Here is a 24533-nt window from a genome sequence, read left to right on the forward strand (position 1 = left end):
TTAGCTAAGATACTGGATCTGAAAGCATTTGCTTTGGTCAAGCACACTTGGTTCATTTTTTTCCCCAGTCTGCACAGTGTTAGGAATAGGAAGGACTGAGAAAAATACATATTTCCAAGGAGGAATTTTCAAGAAAAGAAAAAACTTAAATAGCAGCAGATACGGAAAAGGCATTTCAAGAGTTGCAGTGGAAAATAGGGCAGGGTGCTCTGGCAGCTCCTGGGAGATGGTGCGGGTAGACCAGAGACTGGAACTCAGCTCTCAGCACTTCCAGGGTCTCGCAGTAACATTATTTAACAGCAGCTGATGAATGAGCACTCTAACTGCATTTTGAGTATATCATCTTTCATTCTAATTTATGCCAAAGAAACCCCAAGACTGCTGGTTGACTCTAGGTAGAGAAAGCATTAATTATTTGTTAGGTATTAGTGAAACACTGGCACTCCACAGCGACCAATTTACCAGCTCCTCTAAAAGCTGCCAATAAAGAATGGACATGTACAAATGTATTCATTAGTGGGAACTAATTAAAATCCGGGCTAATAGCCAGAAAAACAATACATTATTGTAGGATTTTGGAATTCATTACGTGTCTGTACTAATCTAACAGTAACTATCCTGGCTCCACAGTTTCTAATCTTAGTTACAGATCTCATGCTGATAGCCAGACCAACAGCTAAGAGTTAGCCTTTTGCATTGCTAATGACCTTTTTACTCCAAGTCATTTCTACTTACATAGATATTTCAGAAGCTTTCCTTCTTGAGAATATATTGCAACAATTGTCTCTTTCAGACACAAAGTGTAGGACAGAGTCCCTTGTCTGAGCATCTTTAGTTGGATTGCACAATGATGGTGCATTAACTTCTGATATACTACGACTTTTATCTCTGTAGGTTACAGTTTAGGTTAGCCTTGATCAGCTCTTTACTTGTGTATTTTTTAAGGGCTTGTCCTGTTCATTCTGTCTGCTTGATATACGTGCTGATTTCTCCAGCTACATAAATGATTTTTACTAATAATTTTCTATTTCAGAGTTGATAATATAATTTAATTCTCATTACTATTGGCAGAACCTTCCATTATTTTTTTTCTGACTTCATCAATTTAGAGATTTTAAATATATACTTCAGGCCAAAAGGTGCTTAGATATGAAGAGGACACTAGTCCACCCCTCCATCCTTTCCTCTACGCACAGCAGCATAAGCCTTTTTTTAGTGGCAGTCCATAAGCTGCTATTTGCATTGTGTCACTCCCATGGGGAAGGAGGCAGAGTGGAGATGAAGGGGCACTCTTGCATCTACTGCAATTACACCAGGGCTTCACCCCATTTCAGGGTGAGGGTGTAGGGCCAGGCAGTACTGACCCTGAATATTGCACCCAATACTGCCCTGTCTGTACAGTATCATCATTGAGGGCATGTGACATCTCTCAGATTAAAACAAAAACATCTAAACTCAGACCAAATGACAGATGTTCTGAAACTGATACTTACCATTAAGTTTAGGTAAAGGGATGTTTGCCTTTAGGCTTTGGGGCTGAGGTCCCTGTAGCCACTGCAGAGAGAGTCTGTCTGTTTTTAAGACAGGAAGCAAAAATTAATCATGGAGAAATTTTTCGGTTGGATTCTCTGGTTTATGGCAGATGTGGTACAACTAAACAGAAGGGTAGGAGGGGAGAGATTAATATAGCTTGAAGATACGCTTACTCTTCTTGCCTTGGATTTCACCGACTGAACGCTCAGGATGATGTAGAGTATCGGGTGTGGTACCTCTGAGAAAAGATGCTGATGTTGAAGTGCACGTGTAATAGCAGAGCTTCACTTATGTCTGGGCTCCATCTTGGGGTATGATGGGGATGCACGTACTCCCCATACTGGTTTACACAGCACAGATGAGAACCAGATATCCACTTTCCCCCTCACCTCAGATAACCAGGGAAAGAAATCTAGACAGAGCCTGAAGCAGCTGGATTCAAGGCTGTTTGGCATCCTGGAGCAGCTACCTCCTGGTCTAGCAGCCAGCAGACTAATTATTAGCAGACAGTGCAGAGCACAGGTGTAGTATGATCTCATCTAATGATTTTGTTCATAAAGCAGACAGCAGGATTTTTCACTAGCAAAAATTTCTTGGTGACCTTTACAATGGATCTATTCATAACTAAACCCTGAATATCTCTTGTGAGGTCTGCCTCTGGGTGGCAAAGACATGTTGTGCTACTTAGCAGAAGTTGAAAAAAAAACCACCACATTCCTGGCTTCTCTTATACAAGAGGGTAGGAAGGCAGATGGAAAATGTGTGGTTTGGGACCTCTTTATCAGTGGGTGACAGATGCTGTTGGTGGAGGGCACAGACACAGGCTTTGCCAATCAGTCATGAGTCATTCTATCAATAAGCACCACTTTATCTCATCTCAGACAAACTTAAGCCCTTGGCTTAAGTTCCTTTCTCTATTGAATTCAGGAGAAGGAAATAGCTCTGCTAGACTCCAGTGCAAAGAGCTCTGGAGATTAAGGATCCATAAACAGTACTGCCAGCACACTGGCAGACAAGCCCAGTGGGACCAGGTGCGTAACTTGGAGCTCCTCTGCCCACATGCAGGAGGTCTGATGCACCTAGTCTGCAATGACTATTGGACCTCTTTCAAGCCCTATGCTAGAGAAAAGCATCATAGCTGTCTTTGAAGTATTTATGGTTGTCAAATGAGGGACCACATAAATAAAAAGTAAGAGACTGAGTCATAAGATGGAGTCCTCTGGGGTCTTTCAGCTAAAAGCCATCCCATTACAGAAGAGCCTCAAAAAGAAACTATTTTTTAGCTATTCTCTCCATACCTGACATGCCACAGGCAGGCCTTGTGAGCAATGCAATCTAGAGGCCGTTCTCAGGTGCAACAACATTACTATAGAATTCTGGTGTTTATTCATCCCTTTTAGATTATTGCTGCTAACAATAGCATTTTCTTTATTACATGGTGGACTGGCTGAAGTCCAAAGTAAATTCAAGTTAGAAAACATATTTTTTTTCTGTTTGTCTTTTTCTTCTCACGGCAGAAAGTGCCGCACACAAAAATCAGTGGTCAGTTACATTAAGGGATACTAGAGTTTCTTTGTAGTTTCTCCTCTATACATGTTTGTGTGAACTTCTAATTCTCAATGCATTTGGTTCTGAATTTCAGGTTTTAATGAACCTAAATGCAAGCACAACCAAAGCTGTCATTATTTTTGGAGTGGGCATGATGCATTATCACTAAGAAGTGATTATTTTCCTCTCCAAAGTATAAATAGATCCAAATTTACTTGAAACTTGGTATGGAAAGATGGTGTAACTACCATAAATATGACTTCACACAACTCTTAGGAGATCACAGTAATTCCTAAGCCTGTAAGTAGTTTTCTCCAGGATTAAATAGTACCATGCAGCATATTTAAGAGCATATCTCTTGACTGAACTTTCAGAATAGAAACTAGCATCTAATTAACCTGAGCTGAGATAGAGAGCAGCTGGGTCCATTCTGCTGTGTGGTTGTGAGGTTTCTGGCCTAGAAGCAGGAGGCTGGGTACTGCTTCCACTGTTGTTCATCACAACTTAACATTTCAGTGTAATTGCTGAGTTAGAGAGTGATCTGGCTAGAGCTGTTAGCCTCCTCTTCAAGTGTCTGGGATACCTTTTGTTGTTGTAAATGATGCTGCCTGGATATGACAAAACAGTTGTTATGCTTGACCAAGCATGCCAAAAAGAAAAAAACAAAACAAAGAAAAACAATGTAGAATTTCAGTTCAGTCAGTCCAAGAAAAGAAAAGGTGTTTTGTTTCCCCATTGGCAGAGGCATGCTTCAGAGGAAAGTGATCAATTTGGAAAAACAAAAATGTTCTACTAGTCAGAAGAGGTTGCATAGACTGAGGTAGGCAACAGAAAGCAGGATCAGATAGATCCTCGGTTGGTGCAAATTGCCACAGATGTGCTGGCTTCAGTGATTCCTGCTGGTTTACACAAGGTCCTGGAAGCTTTCACTACCCTGAAGCTTTTTACCAGTCATTGTCTTGTGTAAGTAGATACCTTTCTGCCAGTATGTCCCCTTATTCTCACAGGGAACATGAGAGTGCCCATGAGAGTGGGGTGAAGCCTCTGATGCAGTGGGATGTCCTGGTATGATTCCAAGCTACTGGTCCCACTGCTAGGCAGGCCATGCTGCTGTGGTGGGTCGAGTTAGTTATTCCTTATTTTATTCCCATCTCCATAAAAGCTGAAGTTTCCCTTTCATCTTTTCTGCAAGCTGTTTCTTTCCTGGCATACTTTCTTACTGTCTCCCTGTGAGAGGGAGACTGTGTTTTCTGTCTCATTCCTCATTCTTTTCTTCTCGCCAGGGAATTTCTTGTCTGCAGCACAGCTAGGTCAAGTGTTACTTCTTCCTCTAGCTGCCTAATTTACCCTCTCCTTATTTTACCAGGCAAACTTCCTATGTGGGTCTGTGGTGAGGAACATACATTCATCAGAAGAGGGTAATTGACTAATGCTCTAATTTGGAGTCATGGTTGCACCTCATCCTGTTATTTCTCTTCACTCTCACAAAACATTTACTGTTTCCCAAACTGGATTTAAGCAGGGCCCAGGTGGGTAGACAGGAAAGAATTATCTGGAAGAAGAGTATCACGTTTAAGGAAGAGGCAAAGCAGTCTTTAAAACTGGAAGATTATAAACAAGAACACTTCCAATTGTCCTCTCTTTTCATCCTTGTCAGCTTGGGAAGGAAGGAAAGGAGGAGTAAATACTTGGTTTCCTGAAGAAAAGAGAAAAAAATATTTGCCTTCTTTACACTCAGGTCTGAAATTCAAGCAGTATAGAAAACGAGGTGGGTTTTAGGTAGAGCAATGAGGACTAGTTCTGGGGTGCGCTATATACTGCATATACTGCATTCTGCATATGCCAACACTTGAGGTGTCAGTCAGTGACTTATGTCCTAGCTTAAATTCAATATTGCACTAGCCCAGCTTGTGTTCTCTGATGCAGAGGAAATGCAAAAAATTTCTAGTTGTTCTAGATATTGACATTGTAAGCTTATGGGCCTTGTAATCCTCAGAAACAGGGGAAGTAAAAATACATTTATACAGATTAAATAAACATGGGCTCAGGTGATGATCTGTGGTTGGTCAACTGTGTGTGTCAGCTGAGATTCTGGTTTTGATTGGTTTTATTGACAATCTGCCATGTTTGTAAATCCAAGCAGAACTCAAAAAGTATTTGTCAAAGCTTAAATTCATACAAGGGAAAGTGTTTTGTATACAAGTTTCAAATAAGCAGCAGAGTTAAGTGCTAGAGAAATCCTCAAACACAAAATGTATAAGGGAGAGCTTTGATTAACTTCTGCCTTCTGTGTAATCATTCTAAGTTGCAAACTATTTTCTATTTTTTTCTGAGCTTAAAACTTCATGGAATCATTGTCAATTCTCAAAAAAAAAAAAAAAATCACATTCCATTTTTGGCCCATTTAAAGATTTTCCAGCTCTCTGTAACTTTTATCTTTACTTTGTTTAATTTGCAACATTTTACTCTCTTTATATACACTTATTTTGTTTGTTATTTTCTGGACTGGTGGCAAGGTCTATTCACAGAACTGCTGAACTCTGCTGGATAAAAGCTCACTTTTCAGTTGTATATAGCCTTGCCAAAATTTTGCTAAAATTTGTCATGTTGATTGCTTGCCTCAAGCAGAATTATTTTGGAAGGGTTCAGCAAAGTCATTCCAGTTGTTTCCAGAAATGAGGCTTGAACAAAATGCTAGAATGTCTACCAATTAAAAACAATTTCTGGTGGCCTTTTTTTTCGGATTGTTCTGAGCCCTTGTCATTTTCAACAGAAACTTAAGATTTACCATCTGGGATGTGACTTTTCTATCTTCAAATGTTGCCAAGTTACAAATACTTGGAAAGATGAGCCTTGCGTTTGCATGCGTTTGGTGAAGCAGTTAATTTTTTTTTAATGAAAACTCAACATTACTGAGCCATATACTACACACCAAGACAACTAAACCATTGCTGTCTTTGGAGGGCTTGAGGAAATTACAGTTTAATTGCTGCTGATTGCTTCTGTAAGCTAGACTTTGCCCAGGAACTGGAACTGAGAGCATGGTGCTCCCAAGACACCACAGTTGCTTAGGAGGAAAGGTACCTTCTTCCTTGAATCCAGAGAGGATAAAAGATAGAGAAGGAAGGTCAAAGGATGTATTGATGAAGGAGTTCAGTAAGTCTTGTCAGGAAATTACAACCCCAGAATATTAGGGAGGGATTGGTACTTGTGAATGGAAACTTGGACTGGGAGGGAGGAATATGGAATGGGATGAGAGAACTGGAGGAGACCAACAGCCAGCTGGTGTGGGAATGGGCCAGGATGGAGTTCTGAGGATAGGGCATGCCCTAGTACAGTTGTGGGGACAAAGACTAACCAGATAAAGCATTATTGAGATCTACTGGGAACCATAATGAGCATCTAGGCTGGGGAAGATATGGGGCTAGGCCTGAGTTATGCAAGAGGTAGAACAAAAAGGGCCACCACATCTGAAGTCATCATTAAGTGAGGAAGTCTCTGTCTCTGATGCCCATATCCTTCATCGTCTCATTGTTCCTTTCCTGTTTGCTACACGAAAACTGGTGGCAAAACACACAACTCATCCCATTTGCTGCTGACTCAAGTAGAGGACAGCAACCTACTGCTGCTGTCAGCTACTTCATTAAAACGAGAGGTCCGTGGGGTGGATCTAACAGTTCCAAGCAGTCATGCTGACGAGCCGTGTGGGTGTCCATATGTTGCAGCAGAATATATATATTTTTTCTTTAAATCTGGGAAACACATGCTCCTAAGACTACAGAGGTTGCAAAGTCAAGAATTTCAAACAGAATTTTCCGGAATTAAAGTAATCTATGCAAAATGAACTGAATTAATTGCACTGTAGTTTGTCATTTACTAACTTTTTTGTGTTCAACTTTATAACCTTAATATTCTTTCATGATAACTTTATGTGTGCAATAAACACACAACTTAAGCAGGAGGGAAACCTTAATTCCCTGGCCTCAGTTAGATTTTCACGTCATTTAGACTATCTGGCACTGGGCTTAATAACTGTCTAATTGCAATTGCTGCACTTTGTTAAATCAATGCCTACTCTTCCTGATAAAATTGTTTTTAAATAGCAGTTGTTAAAAGGCATCAGGTGAAAACTTAGTGAGGTGAAAAGAGAGGTAGACAGAATGGGAAGCCTTCTTGTTGTCCAATCTCACCTCAGTAAACTTTTTTTTTGTTTTCTTTTTAATTTAAAACATTTTATATTAAAAAGCAAACTCCACCATCACCTACTGAGTTGCAGGGAGACTTTATGAATCCACAAGGTTGTAAAACATTTAGTATAAATTTATAGCAAATAATTTATTTTTGAACCTTGCAGAGGTTTGCTGTGCTAGCGCTTCCCAGTTCATTGCCTGGATTTTTTTTTTGTTGATATTGTTTGTTTTTTTGTTTTAATTATGCTTGAGATACCTGATCATGCCTCCCTCCAATATGTGAATATTTTTATTAAAAAACAAGTAAAAATCAAAGTGTGTGTGTGTCCCCTGAATGAATGAGAATGTGCAGTGACCACCTGCTGAAATCTGTGCACAGCTTAATGCCCTTTCCCCATGTTGCTGTGGCTGTAGATCCTTTCAGCACAAGGCAGAGATCTATATGTAGGGGGGACAAAAGCAGTCCCAGACAGATCACAGTTGTTGTCTCAGTCTCCTACATGTATGTAAAGACGAATGGGGCTACACAAAGGGTACTCTAGTAGGGTGGTCGTGCTTTAACCCTTTTAGCTGGGACTGCCAGGCAAAAGGGGGTGCTGCTGGATGAGAATGGGAAGGAGAAAAGGGAGGACAGCCCCTCCTGGAGAAGGAGGCAGGGAATACTCTGGGTGACAGAAGTCTTTAGCTACAGCTCTGAGGGCTGGGAAATAGCTTTGATTGCGGGCCAGTGTAGTACTTCATAGCCACTGCTTTATTGGCAGCTCAGGAATGCACTGTGCTTTAGGCACGTACAACCTTTCCTTGTGTCCTCAGTGTACTGCGTTGGTTTGTTAAGTGGACCATCTGTCAGGAAAATGAGAACATTTTACCCTCCCTGCTCCACAATCTCCTGATATATATAAAATGCTACAAATACGGGCTTACCTTCTCCTTTCACAGGGACTTTATTGGAAAACCGTGCTTGCTTCTACCAATATAAAAAAAAAGAAATGTCAGTATGATTACAATAAGCCCACTGCAACCTGGCCTTAATGATCTACGTATTAGTTAGATGCTTGTCAGAACACATAGCTGTGTTCTAATGGGAGAACAACCCCTCTACCCTGTGTCTGAAATAGCATCAAGCTCAAAAAAGGATGTTGCTGATTCAGTGCCTGGGACCTCGAAGGTTTGGAATTTTACTTTTTTTTTATGGTATGGTCAAAGGAAAAAAAAAAAAGTAGAAGCAGGGTTTGAAGTACTGTCTTGTGCTTTTGGTGCCCGACCTTGCTCATTAATCTCTGCTACTTTGAAAAAGCTTGGAAAATTGCATTACCCTATACCATCAGTCCTCACTCAATAAATACAGACACTAAAGTCAGGAATGAGAAATCCCACAGAGCTTTGGTATTGACTTGTTAGAATTCCAGGCTTCAGCCTCGCCGTACAGTAACTGTCTATAAGTAATGAGTGAGCTGCTGAGAAGGACAGTTTGCCCTTCTTGATTTGTTCCCCACTCTTTCAGAGAATCTATTCATTGCCGTTTTTTACTCCCGTATGCCTAACAGTATTGTCCTATGTGCCAGTAAGGTCTTTTCTATTAGTCTATGAAAAGAAATCTGTGGAAGAGCACAGCTATGTTCTGTCTCAGAGATAATAGTCATGTTATTAACTTTAGCATCGGTTTCTACAGTAGGAAACAAACAAAAATAAAATTAAAAAAAAAAAGAATAAAAAATGATGTATGATATTTGTCTATTTCTTCCATTAAGGAGTGATGAAGGATTAATTTCTGTTATTTGACATTTATAGAGCATAAATATATCCTTTCCCTGTAAAATCCAAATTCTCAGTTGAGTGCTCATCATCGAGGATTTCAGTGCAGAAGCCATGCCTCCTTCTTACCCACAAATGCTGCATGGGACCCAGGAAGGAAAGGAGAGAGGATTTGTTTTGGGGAAATGCACAGGGAGGTGGTCCCTACAGTTTTGTGTGTTCTCCATGCAGATGACTTCATGTCAGTAAGGGCCTGCCTTGGCTCAGATCAGCTATGAGAAGTGCTGCTAGCAATACCTTTAAGAAGGTCTTCCCCAGCACATCTGACTCACCCATTTTATTTCTTCTCCTTTATGTGGTCTCATCCCTGCAGTCAAGCAGTGGCTGCCTTTGACACGTGCTTGGTATAACAAAGTTCCTTGTGAGCATCTCCACTTTTCGGGAGAATGGCAGCAGCCATCACTTGGCTCATTAGCTAAATAGCAGAGCAGAGATTTGGTGTTTGCAGAAACTTGCAAATTCAATTATAGTTCTCACAGCAACTGTCATTTGTCTGCTTGTTCTTATGAAGTATTCAATATTGCTTGTCATGGTGTTAACTGTAATCCCTTATTAGGGAAATATAAGGAGTCTTAATGATGTACACTTAAAAAAAGGGATTTTGTGCATGAAATAGTCTCTCCCTAGCACACAGAAACACATGCATCCAAAAAAATAACAATCCACTCTTCTTGAAATTAATGGAAATGATGGCAAGAGATGCTGATACATTTTTTTTTCTTTGTTCAACTATTTAGCTGTAAGAAGAGGAATGTATGCAGACTGTTCAGTCAGCTCCTGAGGGATCATGAGAGGATAAATCAGTTGCATGACTGGCAGCTTCACTGGCAGTCTCAGCAGAGGGGACAAATGCTCATTTTGACCCTCTGTTGAAGGTGAGCTGTTCTCTGCTCACTGTCAGTAGGATGGAAGCACACAGATAGTGTAGTATGAGAAGGCTTGCAGTACTTCTCTTTATTCTGTCTTCCTTCCTGAAGCAAATAAGTTTTCTTAGCTGCTACAGTTTCAGCAAAGTACTGTTCGTTAAGGTCTAAATAATTTATTTGATGAGAAGGAATTTTGTTTGAAAAAGCAAGTAAGTTTGTCCATATGAAGCTTGACAGTTGATGTACATCTCAAAGTCAGGGAATGTGATCCATTTGATTAAGTATCAATATCTACATTGGAGCTCATCACCATGAGCTAGCTCCCTTTGCAGCCGATAGAGAACTAGGTAACATAGGAAGAGGATTTGAGGGTGAGATCGATGCTATCCTAAAATGGATGCCTAAAGTAGGTCAGATGAATTGCACCCTCTGAGTGTCTGTTTTCTCCAGTGGGCAGTAGGTTTCTTTCTAAAGCAAGCTGCTGATGAGCTCTGATGTAAACAACTACATGTTAGGTTAGGCGCATTCTGCTCAGGAGTCAGAGAGAGCTTTTAATCTAGAATCCATTTTGTGAATGTTTGGCCTAATGAGTTTCTGCATGATGTGTAACAAGGCTTTCCAAATGGCTGCTGGGTGAGACAGCCTGCAGTACACTGACAATACCCTCCAGCATATAATTCCTTCTCATCCTCTTTCAGAGCCATATTGCCACAAGATCTCCATTTTTCTCCCCCTTATGTCTATTTCAGTGCTATCATATATTCTCCTGAGGTGCCCCTCTCTTCTTTAGAAAGTCAAACAAACCAGCTTGCAGGGGAAATAAACATATAATGCAGCTTTCTGTGTTCAGTGGAGACATAGTAAACTCAAATTAATGATTCTGTTCAGATAACAGCCCAAGCAAAAGAAAACAGTGGAAATTTCCTAGAACTCTCCTGCAATAGAATTGCTTTGCTTTATGGTGGAAAACTACATCTGGGTAGCAGCTTTCGAGAGCCAGAGAAATTTAAATTCTGTACCTTTAGTGAGAGAATTTCACTACATGGCACATTCAGCAAAAGACTACTACTGGCCAAACTGCATCAGTCCAGCACCACACTGGTTGTGCTTGTGGATGCTGGAAGAGAAGTTACAAAGCCACCTGATGCAGGAGTATGTAAGGTCTACTGGTGGGTGATGGTGGAAGTCGGCACAAGCCCGAGTCTCTTGATAAATTCATGTCTGTCAGAGTATGCTGTTCTTTACTCAGACTGTGACCTTGGAGTTGCTCCAGGAGTTTATATCCATCACATCTCTGGGGCTCTACTAGCATGTGTTTGGTTTTATGGAGGGATAACAAACTCTTTTGCTAAATACACTCCTGAAAGAATCTCTTAGAGCAAGACTGTTCTACTCTGTGAGCTGGATCAGGTACTCCACAACAATTTAGTTGTCTCCAAAGGACACCAAATACCTCCCAGGCCACTTTTAACTTTACGATATCCACTTGTACCTGCAACACTGTGAGAATGGCCCAAGCACCCCCAAGCTGCCATGTAATGCAAGATGTTAAAAACCACTGTACATACTTGTATTAAAGCAGTGGCTTTTTCATGGTGAGGCTGTGTCAAAGTAATTATCCTATTACCAACCCAGAATAGTGCCTGTATTTGTGCAAATAAAAGTCACAATGTTTGGACGTAATTTATTTCTTTTGCATTTAATCTCTGCAATAAAGTAAATGCTTCTTACGGCTAATCTTATTTACAAGGCATTTCTAGATACCATGTGATAAGGCACAGAAGATACAAAGGTACTGAAATGACTCCTTCACTTAAGTGTATAATGTTAAACGGCAAAGCTCAGAGTTTTACACTTTACACTGCCCACTGCTGCGTAAGCAGTTAAATACATTGTAATTAAAATACGACAATGAATTTTACAAGAGGAGAATCTCTTCTCACTGTGTCTTTCTAAGCTCCCAAGTAACAATTTTTGTAAATGTTACTGTGAAAACTTAAAATGGAGCTCTCATTAGTTGCTAGCAGAGCTCTGCTGGTATACAATGATGCCCGGAAACTGCCCTCATTTTACACTTGGAAGATGAGCAGGGCAAAATCACCCTCTTCCTTTTCCTTCATTTTGTGTGTGAAGAAAAACACCTTCTGACTCCATAGCGTGGTTCATTTGATTGACTCCCCTCCTTCTTCTGATTGACAGGTTTTCTTCTGTAACCTATGCCATCTTCCCCAGCTTGTCTTACTTTGGCAGTGCATGAATTTGAGCCCCCCTTTTTGCTACTTCTGTGTGGCATATTGTGAACACTGCCATTTCTGTGAGCTTATTCCCTAGCTAAACTGCAAAGAGAGAAGGATTAAAAAAAAAACAAAACAAAACAAAAAAAACACATTCCTGGAAAGTGCTGCTGTTATGCAACAAAGGAGGCAGTGTCACGTTTGAGGATGAACACCTCTGTTTTGCATTTTCCTTGCAAGGGCTCTCAGGCATTGTTGGTCTTCATGCAATTAATAGCATGTGCCAACTCATTTTGAATCAGTTCCCAAGTGGTCTAGAGCTACAAAGCCTTTTGAAGTGCTGGAGGCAACATCTCTATTAGAAAATAAAATGGGCTAGAGCCTTTTCTCTGATGCCAAGTGGTGCAGCACGGCTCGGATCAACAGGGCTAGACCTGTGGCCCTGGGTAGTGTGCTGGGGTAGCCACAGCCTGGGTGGCAGCCTTTAGGAGGTTCTCCAGCCTTTGTTTTAAACATCTGCAGTTGAGGATGTTTTGGGGAAGGTCATAGTGCTGAGGGGTGGCGGAGGGGGGAATAATTTATCATTCTGCAATTGTAAGTGCCTACCACATTAAGGCTCCCATGTAGGACTTGGAGCGCCTGAATGCTACCATAATAGGGAAGTTGCTGATCATATATTAATCAAGCGGTTGACTAGCGAGGCGAGAGGGCGGTTTGCTTCACACGCTGCTGAAATGCAGCTCTTTCCACAGCAAAGCTGCTTAAAGGCACAGTGTTGACTGAGGATGGGAGAACTGGAAATAGCACAAGACATTAAAACCACATCATAACGATTCATTTTTAAAACTTGACTGTGATGGGACACTGGGGATCACATTCAAGCAGACTTTGGGCTGAATTTGTGAGGAGAATCATGGCACTCTTTCCTTAAGGATGGGACTCAGGGCATCCCTGCTGGTGGAGCATCATTCTGCAGTGACACAGGGTCATGGCTGTGCCATCACTTGGTCCCCAGCACCACTTCATTTTAGTTTCCAGAGATTCCGGTTGGATTTGGCAGTCAGTCTAGCACTCCTCAGATGCAGCTTTAGCTACTAGAGAGAGCTAGTGAGATTATGCAGCTAAAATGGACATTTTAATTTGCACTGTTCCTAGCCAAACTTCCACAAAGTTTCATTTCCCCATGGGAATGTGAGTTATGGCTTATATTTTCATAGCCAGAATACCTTTTAGATCCCCATTAACATTTACATACTGATCTATGCATCAGTTATGCATTTTTAAGCCATTTTAAAAGTCTGTAAATGCTACATAAATTATTTTGGAGGTGAGGAATGATTGTTTAAGTAATATTAGCATTTAAAGAAAAACAGTATTTGCTTCCATATTAACTGTTGAGCAAAATCAATTTATCTGTAGTTTGCTACGAATTACTTGAAAATACAATTTTTGTAGATTGAATTTTATTACTGTTCCTTTCTGTTTCATTATATTTTACCCCAATATGCGTAATTTTGCTCTACTTCATTTATCTTATGTCAGAAATAATATTTCTTCTCTGCCACATTATTAGAGCTAGGAAAGAAGGATTAATCAGACACTTCAGAAGCCTCATGCTGAAATAACATTTTAAATTTATAGAAGAACAACCACTATTTTATACAGCAAAAGTAATTTTTCAAACTTGAGATAACAACAACGTATTACAAAAGTAAAGGTCAATTCGAAGAAGAAAGGATTATGATTTTCTAATGAAGTCATCTTGATACCAAATTGTAATTTACGGTGTAATAGAAGGATGTTAATTCTTTTCTAGCTTGCTTTGAGTGACTTTAAGGGGCTGGTCAGTGTGGTTCAGACAAAAATAGCTGTTACATTTAATTTGATTACTAATGATAACCTTTATTTTTCTTCATAGTGTGCTTTTGAAATTGAAGGAGCTTGCTGAGCTCCAAGGTTTGCTCTTTGTTGCAGAGATGATTGCTGTGTGGACACTGCACTTCTCCAGCACCTACCATCTTCAAATAACTGTCTGTGAAAAATGAACACCTTTGTATAAACCCATAACCTCCCTCACTGTTGAGTGCCTGTTTACTGATACAGAACAGAAAGCCTTTGACTTTGGAAGGTGGCCCTTGAATGTCTGAGTTCATGACGAAGTGAAGAAACAGGAATGAATGTAGTGATGCCTTCCTTGTCACAAAATGCATACCTCACCCTGAGGCATTTTTAATGAGTAAGAAGGAAAATTAAGATGTTATTCCGAAGCTAATTTCTGTTCTTAAGAAATGCTGTAGCTGAACATTTGAGTTGGATTATCTATATGAGTCAGTTAGTGATACATGGTTGTGCAGACATGGATAGGAAGGGGAAGAAGGCAGAGTTGCATAGCTGCAGGGTCACTGCTCAGAGGACTGAAGGGATTGTGCTTCTTATGGCTGAGGAGGTGATGGGGCCACAGAGCTCACATGTAAGTGACTGTACAGAGACCTGGTACTGTGTTGGCATTACTGCTAGCATTTTTGTAAAGCAATTAATCACAAGAACCAGTGGCTTTAAACTACTCCATCAATCTAGAAAAGTTAGACCTAAATTTCAAATCTTTGTGTCATGACATTGGCAGCATGCATGTGAAATATGTTATCACGAAGTGATTTGTACCTAGATATTACCTCAGAAGGCAGGCAGAGCTGACTGAAAGACCAATAACATCCTGATCTTGGTTCAGTAAGTAGTTGTAGGTGACAGGAATTGAATCATACCAGCAATATCATGGAGGTCAACACGCGTAGGTACCGTGATAATGAACTTCCATCAGCCCACCATGCTGTAACAGACTCTTTGTATAAGCAAATCCCCTTTGAATCATCCCATCACCAGAGAGTTGCTGAGGCAAAGCCCTTGCAGCAGCCTGCCTCAACAGTTGCTGTTTAGACTAGGCTAGCCAGGTTGTAGGACCAGTACAATGCTGAAGATGCTTATGAAGATCTGGGAGATGTTTGTTCCTGATATCACAGAGAGCAACAAGCTGTAGCGGCTGAGCTGATGATCTCAGAGAGGCCTCGATTTGACATTTTATTCAACAAAAGAAGAGGTTAAGATATAAATCAGTAAAAGGAGGCAATGGCAGATTAAGGCTTTCTTCTGCGTGCCAGTACTACCTTCCTTTTTTCTTCTGGGCTTGGGCAACATCTACTCCCCCAGCGTTCCCATCTGTTCAGATGCTCTGTGAAGTGAGAGCCTGCCTGGGAGCAGCCGGGTGACCAAAGCAAAGGCTCAGAGCCAACTGCTGTGTAATTTGGCCCTGGGAACTGACTGGAGAGGTTTTGTTGTTGAGAAGTAGGCTGTCTCCTTTCATCAGCCATTAGGTCAGTTTTGGTGTTATTTTTCCTCATCTTTCAGAGAAGGAAAAGACTAGGTTGACTCCCCTAGCTCTCTCTCCTTTTTGTCCCTCTAAGAGAAGACAAGACCCCATCTTTCTCTTCCGCACCTCTCAATTGAATATAGAGGGGAGAGAATGACCACTCAGCTCTTGGCTTTCAAACTGGCAGTTACATGGACTAAAATGTGGCTATCCATACACCTAAGCACTCGTGTTTTCTGTAGCTGGCTGGTTGCTTTATGCAGTCCTGTTGGAAAAAAAAAAAAAAAAAAAAAAAGACTCTTCCCATCACATAAAAATAATGCTCCACATGAATGTCAATATCCACGAGATTCCTGCCCATTTTGGTCCTCTTTAATTAGGGACTGTTCTGCCTCATTGGGCAGCCTGGTGTAATAGCTCGGGATCAGGGTGGCATAAAGACTGTCACAGCTTGAATAATCTTTTGAACAGTGGGAGGTAATGATCCTGCCTCAGGCAAAATACTGCTTCCAGCATGTTACGGGGCACTGTGATTCTGTCCCACATTTCACTTAGTCTTTTTCCAAATGCTGCAGTTTACCCCCTGAAAAATGAGGTGTTTTTATGAGTATATTCCGTCTCCAGCATAGTCCCGTAATTCCTATTGGATGTGGGCCGGGTGAGCAGGGGCGGAGGATAGCACTTAAGATGTGAAATGCCACTTAGAGACTCCAGCCCATGCAATTTTTCATGCTGAATATTTTTCCAGGCAGTGACAAACAATCTTTATTTCATCTGGAGGATGGAGGAATTCTGAGTATAAAAAGTGAGTCCTCTTTTCCCCAAAATCCAGCCAACCAGCTTTCATCCATCAATGAACACTTCTAGGAAACATTAATCTCTTACCCCTTTATTCAAAGGTTGCAAAAGACTTCTTCAGGCTTTTGGCCCATAAGGAATAAGCAGTGTTTTCTTTTTCCAGTGTTGTCATAGTTCATTTTTCTTTATAGTAAAAAAGTAAGTGAAAGAAATAGCTGAAGGCATACTTGTGAATAATTACACTTGCACCACATTTCTCCAGAGTTTGCTGGGTAGATTTGAACATGTAAGATTTGATCGTTTTCCTTGTTATAGGCAGTTTCATTATGCATCCAATGTTTGCAATGGATTATGAGGCACTGTGGCAGATTACAGAGAGCTTTCTAATGTTTCATCTAGAAATGGAGCTAAAATAGATCTTTTTCATTTGCAACGCTGTGAAGTGAGCTTTCAGGATATTAGATTTGGAAAACAGCAAATTAGATGCAGTTTCAGGCTCTCCTGCTGGGACGACTATTGCATATACAGAAGTAAAATTTGGACCGCGCAAGTTGTCTCAGTCTTTAGTCCTACAAAGTAGTATGCTGGGGCATGAATGCTCATTACAGTGGTGGGGCTCATCAAGAAGTTCATGTTGCACTCCTTGGAGTTCATTCCACCAGAGCTCAGATTTGCCTGACATGGCAAATACAATAAGCACATGATTTTGAAAAACTCAGCAGATGATAGACCTTTCTTATGGCCACGCTGTGACAAGGGCTGGGATTGTTCTTTCCGCCTCCACTGTTGGTGGTGATCAGAACCCATATGGGACACTTTGTATAAAGGACTCCCTGTTTCTCACAGACTAGTCTCTACCAGTTTATTATGGCCCGTTCATAAGAAAAGTGGAAGTCACTATCTAGAAAAGGGAATTTGTACCAAGTCTGAAGAAATCTTCCATGGAAAGCCTTGAAATAGCTAAGTGTGGTGAGAAAGGTTAGGATTTTTTTTTTTTTAATTATGCTAATGAAACCAAATCCCCTTAGTAAGTGGAAGGTGCAGGCCAGTGGTTATCAACCCTTTTTAATTTCTGAACCCCTCAAAATCATAACTACCTTGTGAATTGAAGACTACTGAATACAGTCTTGTTCATCCTACTTTCCTCATGTGGGCCTGTGAAAGAAGACCAGAGATCCTTTGATATCCAAGTTGAATTTGCATCTAAGTGTAAAATTATCATTTTCCTAATTTTATGTTTTCTACCTAAATGGAAATATCTACTCCTGAATTAGTCTAGAAAGGGTGGTTACCAACAAAAGTGTGAATGTGTAACAGGGATGGGAGGGAATTCAAATCTACCTTTATGACTTTGTAAAGGTAGCTTAGATAAAGGTGGCTTGTTATCAAACAGAATTGTTGGCCCAAACTGGTACAAAAACAAAGAAAAAAGTCCAACTGTAAACTCTGTGCAAGAGCTTGCCTATGCTCTGGCCTGTGGAGGGTGAAAATTGTCCAGGTTTGCAGATCACTTCCAAGATAATGATCCCTTATGAAAGAAAAGCTAGGAGTGAGAGATGGTGTATGAAAGAGGGACATTTGTATGGGCTTGCACTCAATTTTCTGCATAAATTCCATGATTTGAACGTACAAATTCAGCAGCCTGAATGTTTAAAATGTATGAGTGCTACTGATGGGTAAAGCTATTGTGGCATAAGTGCATATATAGTAAAAAGGGTAAAAAAAGGCTTTGTCACTCTTAACTGGTGACGTGAGGTCATCTCTAATCTGTTCAAGTCCCATGTACAGGCAGGGTTTTTGTTGTAATTAAGTGGGTCAATTCTTAGCTTCTGCTTTTATCTCTGACCATCCAGTAAAGCAGAAGCAGTGGAGTTAGTGGGGTGTGATATATTTTGAATCATTAGGCTACTTTTAGTAAAGCAACTCAAGCTAAAAGCTAATTTTTTTTTCCCATAGCATAGACAAAGTCAAAGAAGGTACACCGCTTCATTCTCCCTCCAGACTGACAATCCATCTGTTAAAGTGTCTGTGTTTTGACAGTCATCAATAGAAACTGTTTTGGGGAGAACTGCAAGACAATCCACTCCCACCATTTATGGAATACCCCATCTAGCTATTTTAATTTTAACACGGGACTTAAAACTCTTTAAACAAATCTGTGTATTTCTCTATAAATTCACTTACATTCTCTATATATTCAAATGTGGATATACACATATATGCCTATAGAAAGATAAGGATGGACATAGGGAGGAAGAAAACAGGTATGTCATATCCATTATGTCTAGATGATATACATGTTGTATTATAATGTACATTATGCATGTGTGATCATTTTATATATATATATTTATATTTTTCCATACCATCTATAAGCAAGCAATGAAAATCGTAATTAGCCATGTAAATGTCTCAGCCAATGTTAATTTTTTAAATCTATAACTCTAAATCATGGTTGAAAACAAAGGGTCCTAATGTTCCTATTTATTAATTGGAAGAACAGAGATACAGAAAGAATTTGTAAGGATTTTGGGCTTAGATTTCAACAAGAATGGGCCCAAAAATAAAAGGAAGTAAAATAGATCTTCATGTATGGTGAATTACTGTAGCACAGTTAATTTTAATGCAGTAATGATGATTCTGATCAGGCAAATGATATCTGATTAAAAAATAAATTATAAAGAAATTAAAAGATTAATTTCTACAGCAAAATAATAGTAAATGCCCTTCTTTTGAGTCTATAAGATCATAAGGTAAGATTGCTGAGTCACTACTGCAACATACTGCCAAGACTAGGCTGTTGTAGGACATGAGTTGTACAAGCCAGATTTCATCAAGTGATACAAAACCAATTGTGTCTACTCATCCATCCAGACAGCTTTCCCTATTGACGTTTCTAAATGACAGGAATTTATATACCGACAAACTTAAATTGATGCATAAACTCCACTTTTGTTTTCCACTGTTGAGACTGAGTACTGTGTCTAGTGAGCTAGAGATTAACCTAAAGGTAAAAATGTTACAACAGAAATAAAAATCATGAAGCAAATTGATAAGAGTCTCATCAATTTCAAAGCTGATTAAATGATTATTTCATTGCTAGTATATTTTTTTGATAAAATATATCAAGAATATTTATCTGTACATGATACTCTTCAGAATAACATTAAGTAAATAGGCCCCTATTAATGACAGAGAGATTTTGACATATGGAAAAATAAAACAGTTTTTATTATCTTATTGCTGATATCACAATGTGGCTACTGTTAGAGCTGATCATGCTATTGATATTTTTTACTCAAAAATTTCAGATGAAAAGTCTATATATGCATGTTCTGACTGCAGATTCTTAGTTTGTCACAGGAGGAATTCTAAGTACCTTTTTTTTGGATTTGTTTCCATATAAAATGTTGTGAGTACTTGTCTTAGTTCCCTTCAACCCACAAACACCAAATCAAAACCAGCCCCGCAAAATACCAACAAAATGTTGCTATGTCATTATGAAAATACTGATTCCTTTTAATATTGAAATTTAAAAAATAATCTTGGTTTCTGTAGTTGCATACACAGCAATGTGGAGGAGATGGTATCTGGTAATGGGAAAATTTTCACAAAGCATGTTGTTGTGGTATCGATATCAGTTTAGGCACTAGTACAGACATTTCTGTTTCTTTAAGAAGCCACTTTAAGTTTCAGCTTATATCATGCCTTTAATATGAGAGTTCATTTTCCTCCTTGGCTGTGTCAACAGCTTGCAAGCACAAGGAATTCATTTCTGAATAAGGTGATAATTTTATTTCTGTACTTAACGTGGTTGTGTTGCGTGAACACTTACACAAACTGTAGAGATTCCTGGATTGAATTGCTATAGAAGATTGTTGCAATATTAGTACGATTCATTTTCTTCCATAAAGTCTTAGTTTTGATAACTACACTTTCCTTTATACCTTTATACCTTGTAATCAAAGTTATGATAAGCTCTCAAGCTATTCTTCCTCTCCAGACTTTTTCTTGTTCTATTTTCACATTTCTTAGATGTTCTTTTAGATAAAACAAAATACTGAGCAGACATATCTTTTACATTAACATAGCTGCGTTTATTTGGTTATGGTAGTTAAATTAAAATCAGTACAGAATATTCCAAAACCTTTCCTTTAAAATATTTGCCAAGTTCAAAGTAGATTCTGATCATGGGAAATAGACCAAAAAAAAAAAAAAGAGTTCCAAATAATAACAAGAAGGAAGAGCAAGGAATGCTATACTGCAAGACGCATGCTAAAATCATGCAGTGTTACTAGTGGAAAATTTTACCTGTTTTCTAGTGAGGAGAAAAAGAGAAGGGAATAAGTTTCTTTTCATTTTAATTACACATTTGAAAGTGTTTTTCGTGATGTACATTAACAGTGCTTGGGGGTAGGCATCCCTGAGGTATTAATGTCAAGAGTAAAAAAGTAAAATGGTTTAAAATAGGTTAATTCCCACACCTGCTTTAAGTGAAGCTGTCTGCAGACTCTTAGCATGACGTTCACTGCAGGTCTGGCATACAACAACTATATAAATGAATTCAACAAACAACTTCATTGAGAAGAGAGAAATGCAGTCGTATGATGAGATTGGTGGAGTGAATATGTGTTCTTTCCTTGCTAGTCCAGGTAGATTTGGGTTATCTCTGCAATGAGGGCAGGAGTTTTCCCACAGCTGCACTTTTAACACATAGGTGGATGAAACAAAATTCAGCCAAGTCAGCTGGGCTGTCCATTTGGAGATTGAATGCAATTGAACAAAAAGCTGAGGACTGGGAATAAAAGAAGGCAAGGAGCCAAAGATCAAGGCTGAAAGGCAATAACCGAGCCTGGAGAGAAGTGAAGGGGAGCAGCACAGTGGCAGAAAGAGAGATTGAACATAAATGATTTAGAGGGGAAGAGCGTTACGTGCTGAAAGGGATGAGGCAGGAAACAAGTGAAAAGGATGGAAATTAGCCTTAGGAAGTAATCTCTCTTCCTCTAATACCGGAGATGGAATAGGGTCTTTATCTGTAATATAAAATATTTTAATTTGCTTTTGTTCTGAAGTAAAGATGGGAAAGTAACTTCTGCCTGCTAGAGGCACAGAAGGGTCCCTCAGCCCCCCACTGTTAATTAGCCAGGCAGAGAAGGACTTCCTCAGATGTCAGGGTGATGCTCGGTAACTGCTGAGCAGAGCACTGTTTGCGTGTCACTCCTCAGTGCATAACTATAAACAGACAGTCTGAGATGCTGCTGTTTGGGGGAGAGAGGAGGATTTGATCAGCTATGTTTGCCAAAACTGGTCCCAGGGCATTCTGAATATACTCCCCATCATCATGTCTATGTTTGTGAAGGAGACAGGGACAGGGTTTTTCACATGGGCATTCACAGTGATTATCTCTGTTTGAAAAATATACTGATGTTTTGTTTTGCTTTCCTTGGGCAGATGGACAGAAGAAGGTTCAAGAGGAATTTGACATAGACATGGACGCACCAGAGACAGAGCGGGCGGCCGTGGCGATACAGTCCCAGTTCAGGAAATTCCAGAAGAAAAAAGCGGGGTCCCAGTCCTAGTAGCTACCTCACAGCTTGAATCAAAGTAATCCTGAAATGATTTATCAAGAAAATCAGAAATAACACAAAGATGCATGTACAGAAATGATCAATATTTAAAACCCCATTGGCAGATAACAAACCATGAGCTTGTGTGTGACTTCATCCCAGGTGTTTCACGCCCATTATACTCTGTAACTCACCATTTTACTTGATGTTGTAATAAAAAGTTAGGGTGAAGTAATTAAAGTGTCTGCCTTCATCTGTCTTTTCACATTAATCCAGCAAGCACGGCGTTACAGATGAACCCAGCCCAGATGCCTATTTTCCTCTTCACTTAAAGCTTGGAGACATAACAGCACCGTATGTTACAAGGCTTTTGCTGAGGGTATGAGAGCACGTGCCTCAGCCGTGCTTACCTCATTTGGAGAATTCCTGCTGCCAGCCAAATGTGACACTAAAATTACTTCTCTGTAATGAGCTTAAAGTAAAAAGTTGCAGACAGAAGCTGGCACAAAGAGAAGAGGTGTAGGAAGCCATAAGCTTTTATTTTTGTCTTGTAATTATGTCAATAAAGTAGCTTAAGTGAGGAAATTGTCATTTTCCTCCCTCTTTGGATGATGATGTTCAAATTGCCCAGCTTGGATGTGCGTTGACTTACGGAGAAAAAAAAAAAAAAGCAAAATACAAAAAGCAAAATCAAATTCCAGAAGGCTTTTTTTTTTTCTATTTGTAAAATAACAAACTGATCCTCTAAACTGTTTTTGATGCAGCTGTTCACTCTCTACATAATCAGTAACTATTTCTATGCCATCTCTGTCTTTTCATATTATTTTCAGTATTTGATGAATAAATCATAAGACTCCCTGTCTCTACCTATGCTATTTGTAATTTAAAGTGATTTTGTGTGAGCCCCTTATTCTATCACTGTGTTAGCCCAGTTTCTGATTAATAGAAAACAGCCACAACAATTTCAATTTTCTCCCTGCTGCAAAAGAGCAACAGACCAATTCCAGACTGAACCTATGTAAGTTTCTTGCCTGGCTTCAGACGTGATCAGGAATTAGCTGCCTATATAGTGCACAGGGAAGGTTCAGAAATGATTTTAAAAGTAGCTTGTACTCAGCAAATGGAGCTATTTAGATGGAGCAACTTGGGCATGCACTGCACAGATACGTGTCAAAAATCCCATCCTCGGCTTCATCAGCAGGTTTAGGGGTTCCAATAGGCATCTTCATCCCTGGGGAAATGAGAGACAGGCATGTTTTCTGCAGGATTGGTGTTTATAGCAGTTCTTCAAGAAAGCAGCATGAGCCTCACCTCTAAGCTGGTGGAAGCAGGCATGCTGGCTGAGCAGTGGCAGCCTGCCTACCCTTAACTGAGCAGCCTGAAGTTGAGATTGCTTCAGGTGTGAGAGGTTTAGGTATAATTCCCAGCTGTCTGGAGGCATTCATTTCCTCCTCTCCCACCTCCTGCAGGCATATTCTGATCACCAGGACAGATCATCAGGCCTCTTGTATAAATTGGAAGCTACCAGTAAGGGGTGAGCATAGAGGGAGAAAAAAATAATATGCTGGTGGTGATCACTTCCCATGAGAACCCCCCCCACCCCCACCCCCCATAGCAGTGATACTGACAAGGTGTAGAGCTGTGAGTGAAAGCCGGACTGCAGAGGGAAAGCCCTCAGATTTACACAGGTTAAGGCATTTAGGGTACCGAGCAACAATTTAGTGAGAAGCCAAAATGTGGTGGTCGGTGTTAGGAGCTCTGGTACCCTCTTGGTTAAGAGGCACCCTCAAATACTGGGTATAGGAAACCTGACGGATTTTGTGGGCAATGCAGAAGCAATGTGTAGAGAGAGCATGTGAGGTGTTTAATAAACACAGCAAAATGGAGCAGGGATGGACAGGGCTTAAAATCCTCGTTTAGGAATAAGACACAAAGTGCTGCCCAGACCCTGCCTTAGGCACCTTTGTCTGTCAGACCCTGGCCATATGCCTGACTCACTGCACAACACGTGCGAAGTCAGCATTCTCCAAGCTGCAACTGAGTGCTGCCACTCCAGGAGCACATTTTAGCATCACTGTTGCTCTGCATTTATGAATTTCACAAATGAATCTCTAACAACACTGCTGCTGTTCTCAAAGTGTAGTTTCTGGAGGCTACAGATTCCCCAATTATCTTTCACAGCGACTGCTCACCATCTAATAATCACCTTAGCGTAATAATTTAAAAATTGTAATGGGTTTGGATTGTGTTGGTGCCATTTTGTTTAAATGAACATATGTCTGTAATAAAGGACTACATTTGCGTTCTGCATTATGTCATGTGAAATAGCATGAGCTCTGTAATGGCTACTTAATTGAATAAAAAGTATGGGTAAGCACTAGGCTTTTATATTTGATCTGACATTCCTTGGACTTAAATTTCCTACACAACAGGAATAATCATATGGCTGGGACACAACGAAAACGATTACATTATTGAAGCACAGCAACAAGGGCTGTTAGTAAATGAATTATAGCTCTTTCAGCAGCAGGGCTATTCTATAATGTGAAGTTCAGAGCACATCTTACAAATACAGTCTTAATGTACAGTGAAACATAATGAGAAAATAGTGAACTGGC

General features: G+C 40.0%; 1 protein-coding gene across 1 annotated transcript in view; it reads left to right on the forward strand.

Annotated features, from left to right (window-relative positions):
- The window catches only part of PCP4 (Purkinje cell protein 4), a 55310-nt gene extending 31015 nt beyond the window's left edge, over window positions 1-24295 (forward strand). The window contains exon 3 of the mRNA XM_027449087.3: window positions 21800-24295. Coding sequence (XP_027304888.1) covers window positions 21800-21927 — 128 coding nt within the window. The 3' untranslated portion in view covers window positions 21928-24295. The remainder of the gene's footprint in view (window positions 1-21799) is intronic.
- Window positions 24296-24533: the final 238 nt, after the last annotated feature.

Source organism: Anas platyrhynchos, chromosome 1 (assembly GCF_047663525.1).
Source record: "Anas platyrhynchos isolate ZD024472 breed Pekin duck chromosome 1, IASCAAS_PekinDuck_T2T, whole genome shotgun sequence".
Classification (NCBI taxonomy): Eukaryota; Metazoa; Chordata; class Aves; order Anseriformes; family Anatidae; genus Anas; species Anas platyrhynchos.